Source organism: Thunnus maccoyii, chromosome 7 (genome assembly GCF_910596095.1).
Source record: "Thunnus maccoyii chromosome 7, fThuMac1.1, whole genome shotgun sequence".
Lineage (NCBI taxonomy): Eukaryota > Metazoa > Chordata > Actinopteri > Scombriformes > Scombridae > Thunnus > Thunnus maccoyii.
This window is the reverse complement of record NC_056539.1, coordinates 10,689,006-10,704,324: the sequence shown is the minus strand read 5'-3', so window position 1 is coordinate 10,704,324 and position 15,319 is coordinate 10,689,006. Positions and strand designations below refer to the sequence as shown.

General features: G+C 40.7%; 1 protein-coding gene across 3 annotated transcripts in view; it reads left to right on the top strand.

The window, feature by feature from the left end:
* The window catches only part of pip5k1ca (phosphatidylinositol-4-phosphate 5-kinase, type I, gamma a), a 46,919-nt gene extending 35,524 nt beyond the window's left edge, over positions 1 to 11,395 (top strand). Inside the window, exons 16-18 of one of the 3 annotated variants that reach the window (XM_042415914.1) lie at positions 2,773 to 3,034; positions 7,893 to 7,982; positions 9,458 to 11,395. In XM_042415914.1, coding sequence (XP_042271848.1) covers positions 2,773 to 3,034; positions 7,893 to 7,982; positions 9,458 to 9,460 — 355 coding nt within the window. In that variant the 3' untranslated portion in view covers positions 9,461 to 11,395. Of the gene's footprint in view, positions 1 to 2,772; positions 3,035 to 3,275; positions 3,322 to 7,892; positions 7,983 to 9,457 lie in introns of all 3 variants that reach the window. The other 2 variants (XM_042415915.1, XM_042415916.1) reach the window with 2 other exon arrangements.
* The last annotated feature ends 3,924 nt before the right edge of the window (positions 11,396 to 15,319 follow it).

The window sequence follows — 15,319 nt, the reverse complement described above, 5'->3', positions numbered from 1 at the left end:
AACAATGAGACGATGGAGTCGGTCACTAATTTACTGTCAGTCGGCCAACTGATAACATCATCAATTAAGCTTAGTGCTCTGTTTTCCAGCTTATTCAGTTGTTGTTGTTGGGCTTTACTGCCCAAAACTATTCGCACAGCACAATGTGCTTTATGTTTTATGGTAGATTTTCACTTTAAAATTTAATTAAAGTTAAAAGTTTTTTTAAGGCTTGATACCGGGGTCCAAAATTAACCCCCAACAAACGCCAAATGTGGGTAGATTTTCCGTTCAGTGAGTAAATCTCTACTGGCGAGTACATGTTTATACAAAAATAGTCATGTAATAAAATATCTGGTATGATGGCTTGGAGGAAATTACTCATGTTTGTCCCCACACAGCGTAGACATGCGCACTATATGTGTTTTTTACGTGCGTCTTAACAGTGCCGCAAAACTCTAGGAGTGCTTGAGACAGTCTGTGAAGGAGTGCCAGCCACAGACGAGTGCTCCTAGTGTACGCAGCACTGTTCACTACACAGGAAATCAGCTACTCGACATCGCTGCTCTCCACCAAACTGTCACTTGCCGCCAGTCTGCTGCTAGCTACCGTTAATTAAATAGCTAGTAATACCTTATTATCTCAATGAAATGTACTGAAATGAATGACACAAAAAAGCAATTAAGTATGATTTTTGTATCTACCAGTTCCCTTGGCGGGTGATTCAAAAAGTAAATTTCAGACACTGCTTCATACAAAGTTCAATGACATAAAATGGATCATTTTTGCTGTGCAGCATGTGTGAGGGATGTGCTTGCTTACTAGTGGTATAAGATCATATGACATAACGAAAAACAACTAACATTACTTACACTTTTTTTTACAAATTAATTTAGGATTTTTAGCACAATTGCTCCATATGTGAATTATTTGTATTGCAACATATATTTAACACATCTTGAAACAACTTTCCATAATGTTGAATGTGTATCCACATCCACCAGACAGACCTTAAATGGGGCACACAGAACTTTGTCCTTATTTCTCTGTTCTCTTTCTCTGTTAACATTGACAAAAAGAGCGTGCTCTTTGCTCGTCATAAGCTCTCAGCATACAGAACATGTGACCCCAATAGAGGATAAATAAGCTGCAGAGCTGCAGTGAGAACTCCATGACCCCAATCATCAATATGACTCAGTTTGGTGCCGCACTATAAATAACCTGCTGCCTGTGTCTCACCTGGGCTCAGCCAGCTGTTAGATTAGCCCACATCCCCTGTCTCTCACACACACACATAAACACTGAATTCAGCTTGACCCAGTTGTGTAATGGACTCTGGGGTCCCCTGTTCTGGACGGATAAATGCTGCAGGCACAGTGATGAGCAGGCATCTACAGTAATTAGGTTATGAGAGAGTGCGCACATGCATGTGAATTTAGTGTGTGAGCAGTGTGTGCTTTTTATGGGGTGACACTGTGAGGCAGACATGGGGATAAAGGAGCTCTGACATGGGGGGAACCAGCCAGTAGAAGTAGGGCAGTGGGGCAGGAAGCCTGCGGGCTGGAGGCTGCTCCCATAAAGCTGGGATGACCTGACTCTTTGCATATTTTAACCTGATTTTTAATTAAAGTTTACCAGTTTGGTAGATTTTTCAGCTTCATTTGAAAGTGAAATTGGGGTCTGGGAAACTGGGGTCAGGTTAGTAAGGATCAGGGTGTGGTTGCCAGGGGAAACCAACTGAATAATTCGGTCTGATGCTGAGAAGGCAGTGGCTAGACATATGGCCTGGGGGTCTGGAAGGAGCTGGGGTCGGGTGGAGGGAGGGGGCAGCGAGAGCAGCTGAGACAGCGACAGGAGACTGAATTAACCATCTGAATGACCCGACTCTTCGGAGCAGCGTCTAACTTACCTGCTGCTGGGGAACTGCTCGGATGAGGGGGGAGGAGAGATAGATGGAGGAAACAGGAGCGAGACACAGCGGAGAGAAGGAAATGGGGGCACTGATTGGAAGAGAAGGACAAAATGAGAATATGAGTAGCAAAAAAAGTGATGCGTGAGGAAAGACTGGGAGGGAGACAAAGAGAAAAACAGTCAATCCGAAGAAAACAAGTAAATGAGAAATGCAGGCAAACGGAAATGGAGAAAGTGAAGAAGAGCTAATAAAAGATGGAGAGTCTGATTTAATATGAGATGAAGACATCTGCATCTACTCACAAGATATAAGATACATCTAGAGGAAATGAGAGACGAGTCAAAAGACAGACTTTTTGCATGGCAACCACCATCGTATCCCACTCATTTATTCAGCCAATCAGTTCTCGCTTTGAGATGCCAACTCGGCTGTTTTGCCTCAGCAGCCAACTGCTGGGCTTTTCCTCTGGAGGAGCTAAGCTCAAACACAGAAGCTGAGAAAGCAATGTGGATGCGCCTAAATCCTTCCTAATAGTTGATGATCTGGCCAGGAACAATAAAGGATTGTGGCAGCACACAGCCAGCTGGCAAATCTTTGAGCTTAAGCAGCTAAACCACAGACACCCACACACACACACAGATGTTGAATTTTAGTCAGAGCCAGTTTTCTCTAATAGCTTGGGCCTGTTTCTCTGTCCTGTTGCAGGAAAGTGGCTTACGGCAAGTGACCCAATTAATGGCTCTTAATGTTGATAACTGCTGTGTATATGTGGGTGTGTATGAGAGGGGAGTCAGGCATGATAGGAAAAAAAAGTAAATATCTATGAGCAGAATAATATGAAACACCAAAAGTCTAATATTCCCACCTCTGCCTCTCCACAGTGAGGTTCAGGAAGTAGCCGGTGCCGAGGCCCCAGATGCTGCCGCAGAACCTTCCAGCTCTTTGTCGGCCCCAGAAGCCGCATCCGCTTCCTCCTTGTCTGCTCCTGGTGCTCCGTCTTCCCCCGGGGGAGCCGAGGAAGCCCCGCCTAGTCCCAAGGTGGTGGTGGAGGCGGACAGAGCCAGCCAGGTGTCCGGCTCAGGGTGCACCAGCCAGGCTTCAGTGGACGATGAAGATGACGTGCCAATCACAGATATCTACTTTGTAAGTAAATCACCTCTTCAGACACACACACACGCACACACACATATATATATATACTTTAAGATATTATAATTGTTAAGACCAAACTAAACACATGTCAGACTAGGACGAGCTCCCATCACTTCTCATCTGTTTGAGTTTGACACTTTTATTTAGCCATTACATCATCCATTATATACATTCAGGTTCATTGTATGTATGGTTGTAAAGTCCATGTCAGCTGTATGATGCTCTCCTACAGAGGCGTTGACAGCAGGACGGCAGAAAGCGAGTGGAGACTCAGGCTGGTATGGGAATAAGAGCGTGTGCAGTTCTTGTTTGCAGTGTGTGGTGCATTCAGTTAAACACAGTGTGTTGCTGTGTGCACTCTGGTTTCGAGTGGTTGGAGAGTGATAAAAGCATGCGCACCATCACTTTGCTGTGAAGTCGTTAGGGTTCAAGGCGGCAGACACACTCAGCGGCTCATTTTGTGTGAATAATAACTGAAGCTTCAGCAATTTGCATGCGCTCATTCTACAGGATTGTCCTAATGAAAGCAGGTGGCCGCCATCAGATCGGGTTGTGTTGGCAGGTCTAAACGTGCCTGAAAGCGCAGCTATACATGAATGTATGAGTGTCAGGTGGAGGGTGGAGAGTGGAGCCAGTGATCACAGTTACAGATAGAAACGTTCCCACCTGGCTGCGCTCCTACTGGGTGTCGCCTATCAGCAATCAAACACCCTCTAATGTGGCATGAGAAATCCTAATGGCCCACAGGTTAGTCAACGAGCTCCCTCAGTTATTTAACAGCCCTCTCATCTGACCCGCTCTGGCTGATGCCCAGCTCATGCTTCAGAAGGAGTGTGAAGTGTAACTACACAGCACACGCCACAAACAGTGCAGTCACAAGTGGCTTCTAGCGAGCGGCCAAGTGAAAGTAAGTCGTTTCATCAGCCGTTAACACGCTGCCAAATATCCAAACTGTGGAATGAACGCTCCACATACCTTGTATATGCAGTATGGACAGGTACATTTAAACTGTCAGCCACTTCACCGCTTCGCTCAGTCAGCCAACCCGTCATCCCATCATCCTCCGTGCTCCACATCTGTTTTTGCCATCATTGTCATCACTTCTCCACTCTGACGTTCCACAAATCACACAAATCAGATCTCTGCATGGCTGCTCAACCTGCTTTTTCCACTGATAAATGTCTCAGGTGCTGGTAAAAAAAAGTTATGTGTGATGACACCCTGCATTACTGTAATTGTTTCTCATATCCTTCAGGAGTTAGAGTAGTTTGAGATACCAGAGGCAATTTCTGAACTAGATTAAAAACTATTTTATTGTGTATTGTGGAGCAGTTCCAATATTTTCTCAGACAAAAATCAATGGATGATGTAATTACTGCTTGTACATTAAAGTCTATAATGACTGGAGGAAAGAGCAAATAGCACCAGTACTGCAAGAAACTGACTGAAGGATCATTTCAATTTGTATTTTGATTAATATGTCATAAGTTGACTTTCTGTACATTTTAAGTTTTCTTTGTTTTATTTTCGTTTGGTTGCTTATGTTTACACTGCACAGTTGCAAGGACACAAATCAGATTTCTGTCCATTTCTGCGAGGGTACATGTTTATCCACAACAAAATATTCTCTCCTGTTGGCCTCCGTTCAGTATACAGACACACTTTCAGTTGGAATCATTTTTTTCAAGGTGTTACTTTATACTTACTTTGCGAAGCGGCTGGATTTCGCGAGATCATGCGAGAATCCATCTTTTCAGACTTCATGTTATGCACTTGTGTCCAAACCACCGGTGGTCAACGTCGCAAATCCAGCTGGATCGCAAGGTGAGACGCTGATAGACGGTGGTAGACAGATGGTTCATCCAGTCACCTGCCAAGTATTTTTTTTTAAAGTGCCTGCCCTTTTCCAAACTGTTGCCAAGGACGACTTCTCAGATGGTTCTGTGTAACAAACCATCTGGCATGTCAGGTTAACATTATACAGTATGTATAGATTGAAGGTGAAGGGAACATGTTTGAATTTTGATAAATGAGATGACACCATGTAGCTCCTCTGGGGAAATGGAGCACATCATTTAGCTGTGAGATTGAAGTGATTGCTCAAGTTAGCTAAGACACGGAGGAAACAGGTTTGTGTGTGTGTGTGTGTGTGTGTGTGTGTGTGTGTGTGTGGTCACTTCACAGGTTCCTCAGAGTGGTGTGTGCCTAAATTATTCAGCCGCTATCAACAGTATCCACATTCACTTTTTATGATTCCCACTCTACTCTCCTTCACCTTGTGTTCCTCCACATCTGATTGTTTTTCTTCTTTTGTCTGCTCTCCCTCATCTTCACTTCTCCCCCTCCTTCATCCTCCTCTGCCCCGTTCACTCATTTCACCCTCACTCTTAAATAATTCTCATCTCCCCTTGTTCCATCTAGTCCTGAAATTTCTGTAATTTCACTTCCACTTCTCACTCTTTCTTTACACTCAACATGTCCTCTTACTTTCTGTTTTTTCCAGTTCTGTGATTGCTCTAGTGAGTCATAATGAAAAGTGGTGAGATGATAGTGTATTGTTGAAGAGGGGGGGTGGAAACAGATTGGCTGCCAGCAGTGGTGGGCCGTGTATTTTACACCAAGGCCTTCAGTGCTATCCTACTGTAATTAAACCGCTTTTGAAAGACCTCACCATGACACCAGGGCTATAAGCTATTGTCATTCGACGTAACCAGCCCATATTCACAGTGACAGTAGGGTTTATCGAGTAGAATAAAGTGATTTAACACAAAGCTCAAGAGACATGAATACATGGTGGATAGAAGCTCTAATTTTTATGAGCTGTACTGGAAGCAGAGCAACTGAGGGAGAGAGTAGCAGTGAAGTGACGTTAATAGACTGAAGGGAATGAACTTTGTAAAATATATGTAGCATTAATGAAAATATATATTAAATTATACAAATATAATTGTCTGATTCTGACAGTCTCTAGGCCAGCACAGAAGGCCCTGCTGGTCCTGACGGCCCGCCACTGGGTGCCAGACTTGTGAATCTTATCTGTCACTACTGACTCATCCAGTGTATCTCTGTCAGCTTACACACATTCAGAACAATCTTTTCCATTCTCACCTCAGCATGCTCCCTTTATTTTACCTTTCTTTGCTCCTCTGTCCCTTTCTACCTCATTTTCTCTTTTTGTTTGTCCATATGTCATGAACCGCTGTTGTTGTCAGTTTCCTGATGGGAGGACCTGGGTGGTTTCTCCACTCCGACAGAGGAGGAAATGCGAGTCCAGTTGGCCAGTAAGTGAGATTTAGATGGTGCTGGTCTTGCAAGTGGAGGCTGTTGTATTAGAGTAGATTAGTCCTATGTAAATCGCTTGTTTGTTTAATGAAAGAAGATTTTCTGTGCCGCCAGTGCCACAGCTTGTCGTCATTTGTGTGATTTACTCACTGCAGGTGTTTTTGTGATTGTCGTGAAACTAAAAACAATGCCTACACCCCCCGTAGTGAAGACAATGAAATGTGGGAGGAGGGTAAACAAAAGACAGGAAGCTTCCTATTTGACAGCGTCTGTCTTTTACTCTTGTTTTCATCTTCTTTTAAAGGACCAGTGTGTAAGATTTAGGGGGATGTATTGGCAGAAATATACAGGAATATAATATTCATAAGTATGTTTTAATTAGTGTATAATCACCTGAAAATAAGAATTGTTGTGTTTTCGTTACCTTAGAATGAGCCCTTTATATTTACATAGGGAGCAGGTCCTCTTCCACAGAGCCCACCATGTTGCACTGCCATGTTTCAGAAGCCTAGAACGGACATAGCAAACACTGGTTCTAGAGAGGGCCTTTTGCCTTTTTTGCAAGTTTTGCAGCCACCATAGGTTCCCCTACATGCTTGAAAGGGGAGGAGAGGGGTATTCAGTTGCTTGCAATCTGCAACCTCACCAATAGATGCCACTAAATCCTACACACTGCTCCTTTAAATTTCCATTTATTTCCTCACTCAGCGTGCCTCACCCCTCTTTGCAACTGTGTGGATAGCGTGTTAGCTCCAGCGTGTGTGTGTGTGTGTGAGAGAGACAGAGAGAGAGAGAGAGAGAGAGAGAGAGAGAGAGGCATCAACCCACACCACCCCCACCTCAGTCACCATCGCCAACATACCGTGTTACAGCTGCTTCCCTCTCTTAAAGGGCTGGTACCTGAACTGAAGGAATTTACCAAAGCTTAGACTCTGGGTTCAAACACAATGTGGCTGCACATAATGCAAGAGCGCTTCTGCTTGTTGGAAGGAAAAAAAAATCCCTTTCTGGTGTTTTGCTTTGACTGAGGATGCTTTCTGTGTCCTGGCATCCTGGCTTTCCTCCCATTCCCACTGTCACTGCAACCTCCTGCTTCCCTCTCCTCATCCTGCCTGTTTGGCTGATGCAGCGACTCATCCCTCACTCTGTACACTTCACTTTGCTTGCCAGGAGCTTGTCCAAACGGGGCAAAACATTAAGACATATCATTCATACACACGTCAGTAACACCCATTATAATATTTACATGTTTAACTGCACTTCTCCTTACCAGTACAACCAGTTATTTGCCAATATTTACATTCATGTGTTCAATTCTATGCTAACTTCCAAAAGGATTAATACACATCCTTTTTTAACATTTTTACTTGTCAAATTCCCACTTTCTGATGTGTCTCAGCAACATTTCCTCCTTTATGCATCCCTAATTTTCATTTCCTGTCTTGTCTTTTCTTCTCCTGTAATCTCCTGTGTCTTTCTCCCGCCTGCCCCTGCTGCTTGTCTCTGTGCCACTGGTCTTTCCTCTGTCCCTCTGGCCCCCTCTGCTGTGGTGGGTGTGTAAAAACAGCCTCCAGAGGACAGGACCTGGGTGTACTCTCCGCTACACTATGGCTCAGAGTCTAAGGCCCTGCCAGATGGGGATTGGGAAAGAGAGACAGTAAGTGAGAAGCATCGGACTAAAATGCACAGGAAAATCCTTTAGACGAGGACTAAAATCAGTTGTCTTTAGTGGTGATTCTTTATCCGGGATAACGAGGATGGAAGAGAGCAGTTGTAACTTTACCTGTTTCAGAAGCTGCAGTTTTATGCTTTTACAGTAGAAGTCGATCTGGACCAAAAGGAAATGCTTCTCAGGTCCTTGGTCTGCGTCCAGACACCCACCCCTTCATTACAGCATTCATTCCTCATTGATAAATGGGTGGAAATGTTCACTGACGTGATCATTTAGTCCACGACCAGCCATCCTGTGTCCCTCCAACAACAAGCTGCTCAGATTTTACCATACCGCCCCTCTTCATCAGACTATGTGAAGCTGTTATGTGTTCACTAGACTCCCACAGTTCACGCTGCAAGATGTGCACACTAAAGATACACTAAACTCACAAAGGAGTCACGTTTTACACAACATGCTGATCAGATGTCATTTCCCCAATCATTTTGTTCAATTAGAGGCAATGTGGATGTGGGTTTTTTTTAATCCATTAATATATATCTTACATTATGGGCATTTTTGATCACCTGAGTTTACTTTGAGAGTTTATGAAAACAGGTTATTTTCAGTGTTAAAATTCAAATGTCAGACGTTTCCCCCAAATAGAGGTATTAGGTCAATCTGACCAATTCGACAAAGTTATAAAAAACATGGCGACAAAAAGGAAAATGACATCACTTGGCTCTGATATGCGGTTTAGACAAGGTTTTCTATATGAGGTTGGTCGTGTCTACATTGTTCAGTGTATCAACAGCGTTGGCCCGACCTGTATGCCATTCTCTGATGAGATGTCATCATTTCTGAACAATCATTTCTATTAATTTCTACTCACTTTTCATCCTTTTCTCAAAGACACATCCTTACACTAGGGATGTCCCAGTCATTTTTGGTGGCATTTGTGACCACCTCATGTGTGAGTTAAGATGTAAAAATATCAAAAATGTCTTCTGAACATATGAGAGCACAATCAGCACATTAATGTCAGGAACAACACTTAACCTTAATCCCAGTATATAAAATGAATGTCTTATCATATCGATCATGTTGAAAGTAGCCGGCTGCTTCTTTAATTTTCCTGTTTAAAATGATTTCACTATGAAGACCTGTAAGCCACTTGTTAACTTTTTTAAGCACTGGCCTCTGTTACAATCTATAGATCTGTATACAACACCTTCATGACAGCTGGTGAAGACAGAACTAAGTGAGCTAAAATACACTAATACAATAGTCGTAGCCAATACAGTATTTTGATATTGGCTCAGGACTTAACAGCAGATCTTCATTAGATGTGGAATTAACACCAGCAAACTCGCTCAGATCAAATCTCACCAATCAGACTGCGGTAAACCGCCGTGCGTATGATGTATGCATACACTGTTTGCTTCATACATTCACTGTGTCTCTCCGTCTGTCTCCAACAGTAAACCCTGTTCTCTGGCAGAGAGGAGTGAACGTCTCAGCAGAGAGGACTCACCGGTCTGAAGCCCAGACCTCAGTGGTAGCAGCAGGATCTCTGTCCGGACCAGGATTTTAAACATGCATACAGAAACTGAACACACTAAGGGGAAAAAGTGACTTGAGTACCAGAGGGGGGGAAAATCCTGACAGTGATTACATCACTGATTTCCAACCACCCCTGCCTTTCACCCTTGACAAATAACAATTTGATCAGTTGAATAATTATGTGTATGTGTGACATAGTACATTTAAGGCTGTGTTGTCTTATATGTTAGACATGAAATACAGCAGTAACTTGTGTTCTGTTTCACACAAGCGCAGCCCTCTAACGTGCTCTGTAGGCTTGCCCACTCACTCTGCAGAGCAGCGCGTAGAGGTGTGAAGTGGAAGGAGCCATTGCTACCAGAAGTATTTATACCCGTTTCAAGGATATCCTCAGTGTTACTCAACATAAAAATACAGGAGTCTCCCGGATACTGTAACAACCCTGTAGGTCTCCAGTTTTAATTATTTCAACTTTGTTCCTGAGAAATCGTGTTTTTTATCAGGTTGAAATGTCGGATGGCTCTAAATACTTTAATACCTTTGAGCCACGAGGTGCAAATTAAAGCTGTAGCAAATTCAGAACATTTTGTCATTGTAGTTGTGAACAAAACAGCACCGTAGTTACTGAATTCATCCAGAATCTGAAAGTGAATTCATTTTAGCTGCAGCTCTGTAATTGAATGTTTCTTACAGAGAGTAGTTAACTTCTCATTTTACAGTTTTATGGTCACAGGCTTCAACTTTTTATCAAAGAAACAGATATTTTCTAATGCAGCTATTCATCTTTGTTACTGATGATTCAACCCGGAGAGTTTCATGTCTATCCAAGCAGTGAAAGTCACTTTAACTGTTAACTTCCATAACCAGCTCCTCCCACCTCACAGCTCTATTGAAATTTGCATTTACTGCTTTGGCCAAATCAAGACCACCAACCCTCCTTGGTACTGGGTTTCTCTTCATTATGGCCATCGTACTCTAACCTTGCATCCACTTTTCTATCAGCGATTGAAAGAGCAACACGATAAATGAAACGATCTCCTTTGAAGGTTGACATGATGCTGCCTCTCCTGCACATGTCTCCATGCTGCCTGTGATGTCCACCTGACAGTAGGACATTAGGACCCCCTCTCATATGTAGATTTCAGGGTGCTCAGTGAGGAGTGAGTGGGTAAGTCTGTGGAGTTGGAGTCACGACGTGATTTAGGCAAGTAGGACGTGTTCCTGGATCAACATTGCAATCAACCAATCACAGCCCTCTGACATCATCAGTGTGCTGCTTCTGTGCTTTTCTAAAAAATTATTTGTGGCCCCAGACAGTCAGAGACAGTTGTGCTTCTTTTCTTCAGAGGTAAGCTAAGTCTTCCTAATTGAATTTATCAATTTATTAATTTATTAATAGTCAGAAAACTGAATAAAATCCTTAACTGCATGTCTTTAAGTCATTAATATGTAATATGGCTAGTTAAACCATACTTATTCATAAGAGAAACTCATTTTTGCTCTTTTCATAGAGGCCATGCTGACAATAACAAAAATATAAACAATAAAAAATACATCAGACTTGTCCTTTAATACTGATGTTCACATCATAAGTTGTTTCCAGAAAAACTACAATGTTCCTGTTCATTTTATTGATGAATTATTCTGACCACAGCAAAATTAGTGCTCTTTTATTATCTTTACCCTTTATTGTTAGTGAACAATATTCTATCTTAACTTGCTAGTAGCTCATACAGCCACAGCTCTAGGTAGGTACTAGTCTGTAAGGATAAATATTAAACATGAATGACTTAAAGACATGCAGTTAAGGATTTTGTTCAGTTGTCTATTAATAAATTGACTATTAATGAATTAATAAATTGATCAATTTTATTAGGAAAACTTAGCTTACCTCTGAAGAAAAGAAGCACAACTGTCTCTGGGGCCACAAAGAAATTTTTAGAGAAGCACAGAAGCAGCACACTGATGATGTCAGAGGGCTGTGATTGGTTGATCTCAATGTTGCTCCAGGACCGAAATGTGGATGTTGATCTAGGAACACGTCCTACTTGGCTAAATCACATCGTGTGGAGTTGGAGGGCTCTGCTTGTGCTCATAGAACTGGAGTTACAAAGATAACCATTGTTGGGCCAATCAAAACATCTAGACGTCTGTCACCCCCATATTTCCAGTAGTAAAAATGTGGAGTTTAGTTTATGGAAGAAAAAAATTAAAAACACATCATTCTTTTAGTGAATATATACAGTACAGTGATCAGATTTGCTAAATTCATGGCATAATGATTTATAATTTATATCTTTTTTTTTTGCAACATTTTTTATTACAGAACTTTTCTTTCAAGCTGTTTTACTACTGTGAACTTGTATTTATTTTATCTGTTTGTATTTTCTTCTAAACGTCACTGTTACTGGTACTTTTTTGCTCTTAAATGCATTTTTTTTTCTAATTTGCATCCAAAGAACGTTTATTTTTGTTTTGATATTTCACTCCATTGTTAAGCCTTTCAGTAGATTCCCAATTTGTTTTTACATCAAGTGTTTGTAAATACAGTGTTACTACTTTTTTTTTTTTTTTTGACTTACACCCCTCGTGGAAACGGCCGAGGCTTTACGACTCTTGCCTTCAAAAACAGAAGGCGTCAATGACAACACTAAGGCAGCAGACATTGTCGGCCGTTATAGAAATCTCCACATCATTACAATGTCTTCCAGTGTTGCCCTATTTTTGGACAGATGCACACAAATCTTTTTTTTTTTCACAACAGTATCTCACATTTTTTCTGTTTTAGGTAGGAAAAAACTAATCAGCATATCAATGACATTTAACTAGATCTGGTCGCCCTCACCTCCTCACAGTAAGAAATCCATTGACTGGACTTTTCAAATGTTTGTAGACGTAGAGCATCAGTTGTAGTACTTGCAGTCAATATCGTACCTGTTATCTGTATATTTGAATGGACACAGTACGTTGCAGCGTTGACTTGGTGAAACACAGCAGTTTGTAAGTGGGTTGAATGTTTGCACTTATCAAGAGGACCTGAAGATGAACTAGTTATTTTCAGTTGTTTTTTTTTTTTTTTTAGATAGGAGGTTCTGCTCACACAGGCTGATATTTAGACAACGTTTGTTTTAGGATTATCAAGTGTGTGTTGGTGAAGTCAATCACAGTCATCGTAGGGTTAGTGTTTACTGTAGTCTCTCTGTGGCTGACATCCTAGGACTCTCAACTAAGACTTAAAAGTTCAACTAACTGACGTTACTTTTTTCTATCTAACTCCAGAAATCGTTTCTTCTTCGGCTGGTCGGTATGTTTCTATGTATGTTTGTGTGTAAGGGAGGACACATCAATGTCAAACATTGTAAAATAGAAATCAGCTCATTCCCATGATGTGCAGTGGCCAGTTGTAATCAGTTTGCTGTTGTTCATCAGATGGAGACCATAGCAGCAATATTTTGTACAGTCTTATCGTTTCAGTTCATTTTAATTGCCTTATTGAAAAATTTTAAATGTAGGCCTATTGTTTATAATTTTTTTTTTCACTCGTGCTGTTGTATTTATTTTTCTTTCTCATAGTTGTGCTCCTGAGAATGTGTACATAAAATTATAAATACATATATAAAGATATACAAATATATTTTCCATTTGAATCGGAGAATATTATTTTTATTTGGTTTTATTTTTGCTGCTGGGCAAGAAATGATTGCAATCTACATAATTTACTGTATCATATTCTTCAGTGTGTTTATCAAGATGCAGCTGCTGTATATTTATGGTCTATAAACCACAGCTGTTTCTTTGTAAAATTGGAAAGATTTGTGGGTTTTACTGTACATGCAAAATCAATAGGGATTCTTCCAACTGTTTCCGCTGTGTCGTGTATGTGTTTTCAAATCGCTGTGTGTGCCCTCATCCAATAGGGAGAGTCCTTTACAGAGACCTAGCATGATTTCAAAATGAATATGCATATCAGAAATGTGTATTTATGTATATCTGTGTATATTCATCTATTTATACGTGAGGATAAATAGATGGCTGTATGTGTGTGTGTTTGGACTCAATCAGAATGAATACAAAATAAAGCAGTTCTATGAATTGTTGTCCATGCAGATAAATGTGATGTAATACTTTTATTGATTCCTTGTTGAAACCATGTTGATTGATTTATTCATCTGTAGCAATGATGAGGGATGTGGTGGGATACAGTTTTTATCATTTAACTTTTATAGAAAGACTTATTAGCACTGCCGGTGTTAAATCCTGCTTTCAGTTCTGTTTTAGCTCCTGAGTTCACAAGTCATAGAGTTCATATGAGTTATTTGGTGCCCACGTCCTTATGATTGAAATGAACAAAATGGACCCTCAAACAAAAAAAACAATTTTTGGGGACGTTTCAGTTTTATTTCAGAGATTGCATACTGTAAGTACGTTTTTTTACTCCAGTTTCTGAGGGCAGATGTCATCATTTCCATTAGCAAGCGACAGCAAACAGAGAAACAGCATCTTATATTGATACTGACATGACAAATAAAAAGACTCACATAAACATGAACATACATGAGACTATAAATGTAATTGATAGCTTATCCTCACAATAAGTAGTGGCCTGCTTCATTTATGGTTGAAGGAAAGTGCTGTTATTGACACATCTGTTCTGGTCAAATCAGCCAAATTATGTTATGTACCTGTGTTATGCATCTTGTAGGTTTATAAAAGGTTAACAAGTCATATTTACTGGGATTTACATGAACCCTGTGTTTACATTTTCTACTGTAGATTTATCAAGAGTGATTTGATTTGATCTATAAAAGGGAAAACTTCAGCTGTCGTTACAGGGCCAAATATTTGCGTCGGAGGCTCTGATTTGGCCCACGAGACACTATTTGCCTACCAAGGTAAAGTTACTTCCATCTAGCACAGCCAGAGAACATCAGAAAATGTCCTTTGTCAGCATCAGAGAGTACACTCTGCAAGAGAGAGAGAGACCACTGAACTAACCCAGCTCTTCCTTTAAATTAAAGTATAATGAATAATAGTTGACTAATCAGCAGCCTAGAAGAGGTTGGAGCACTTCCCCTCATGTAAAAATGACTTAAACCTGTCCATGTGTCATGTCATATATCATGCATGTGGCCTGGTTTGTCAGAGAAGAGGCAACAGCATAATTCAACTGAATATAAATGAAAAATAGGACCTTTCTTAAACAATAACCTATCAGTGGCATTATTAGTTGAAGACAATGAACACACATGGCATAAATTATAGGTTTATTTATATTAACATACAGTAGGTCTTGTTAGTTGTCATAAGTACCAACTTGTTTCTGAGATGGCAGATGCGATGTTGAAATAAATACAGAAGGTGTCAGTAAGCATTGTGAAACAGTCTGCATACAAGAATACAGAAATATTGGTCAATCGACAAGAAGAAACACAGGGCGTCAAAGTTTGGAGAACAAAGGGTTTACAGCATCGCCGTGTTCTTGGCTGTGTACGATGATTGGCTCACACTTAAAAAAAGAATAACTTTATTTATAGGCTATAGCACTTTTTTTAAATATAAATTTCTGTTTGTTGGGGGTTTTGGTACATGTGTAAATATACTTACATATATTATGTAAATGTATGTTGAACATTTACTAATGCACAGGAAAAAAAAAACAACAAAACAAAAAAGGGATGTCAAAGATTTATCGACGTAATATCGGCTAGCACTTTTAAAGTAAGCAGCTGATTCGCCAATCTAGTTGTCAATCAATAGGAAAACGATTCTTATTGGTCGAA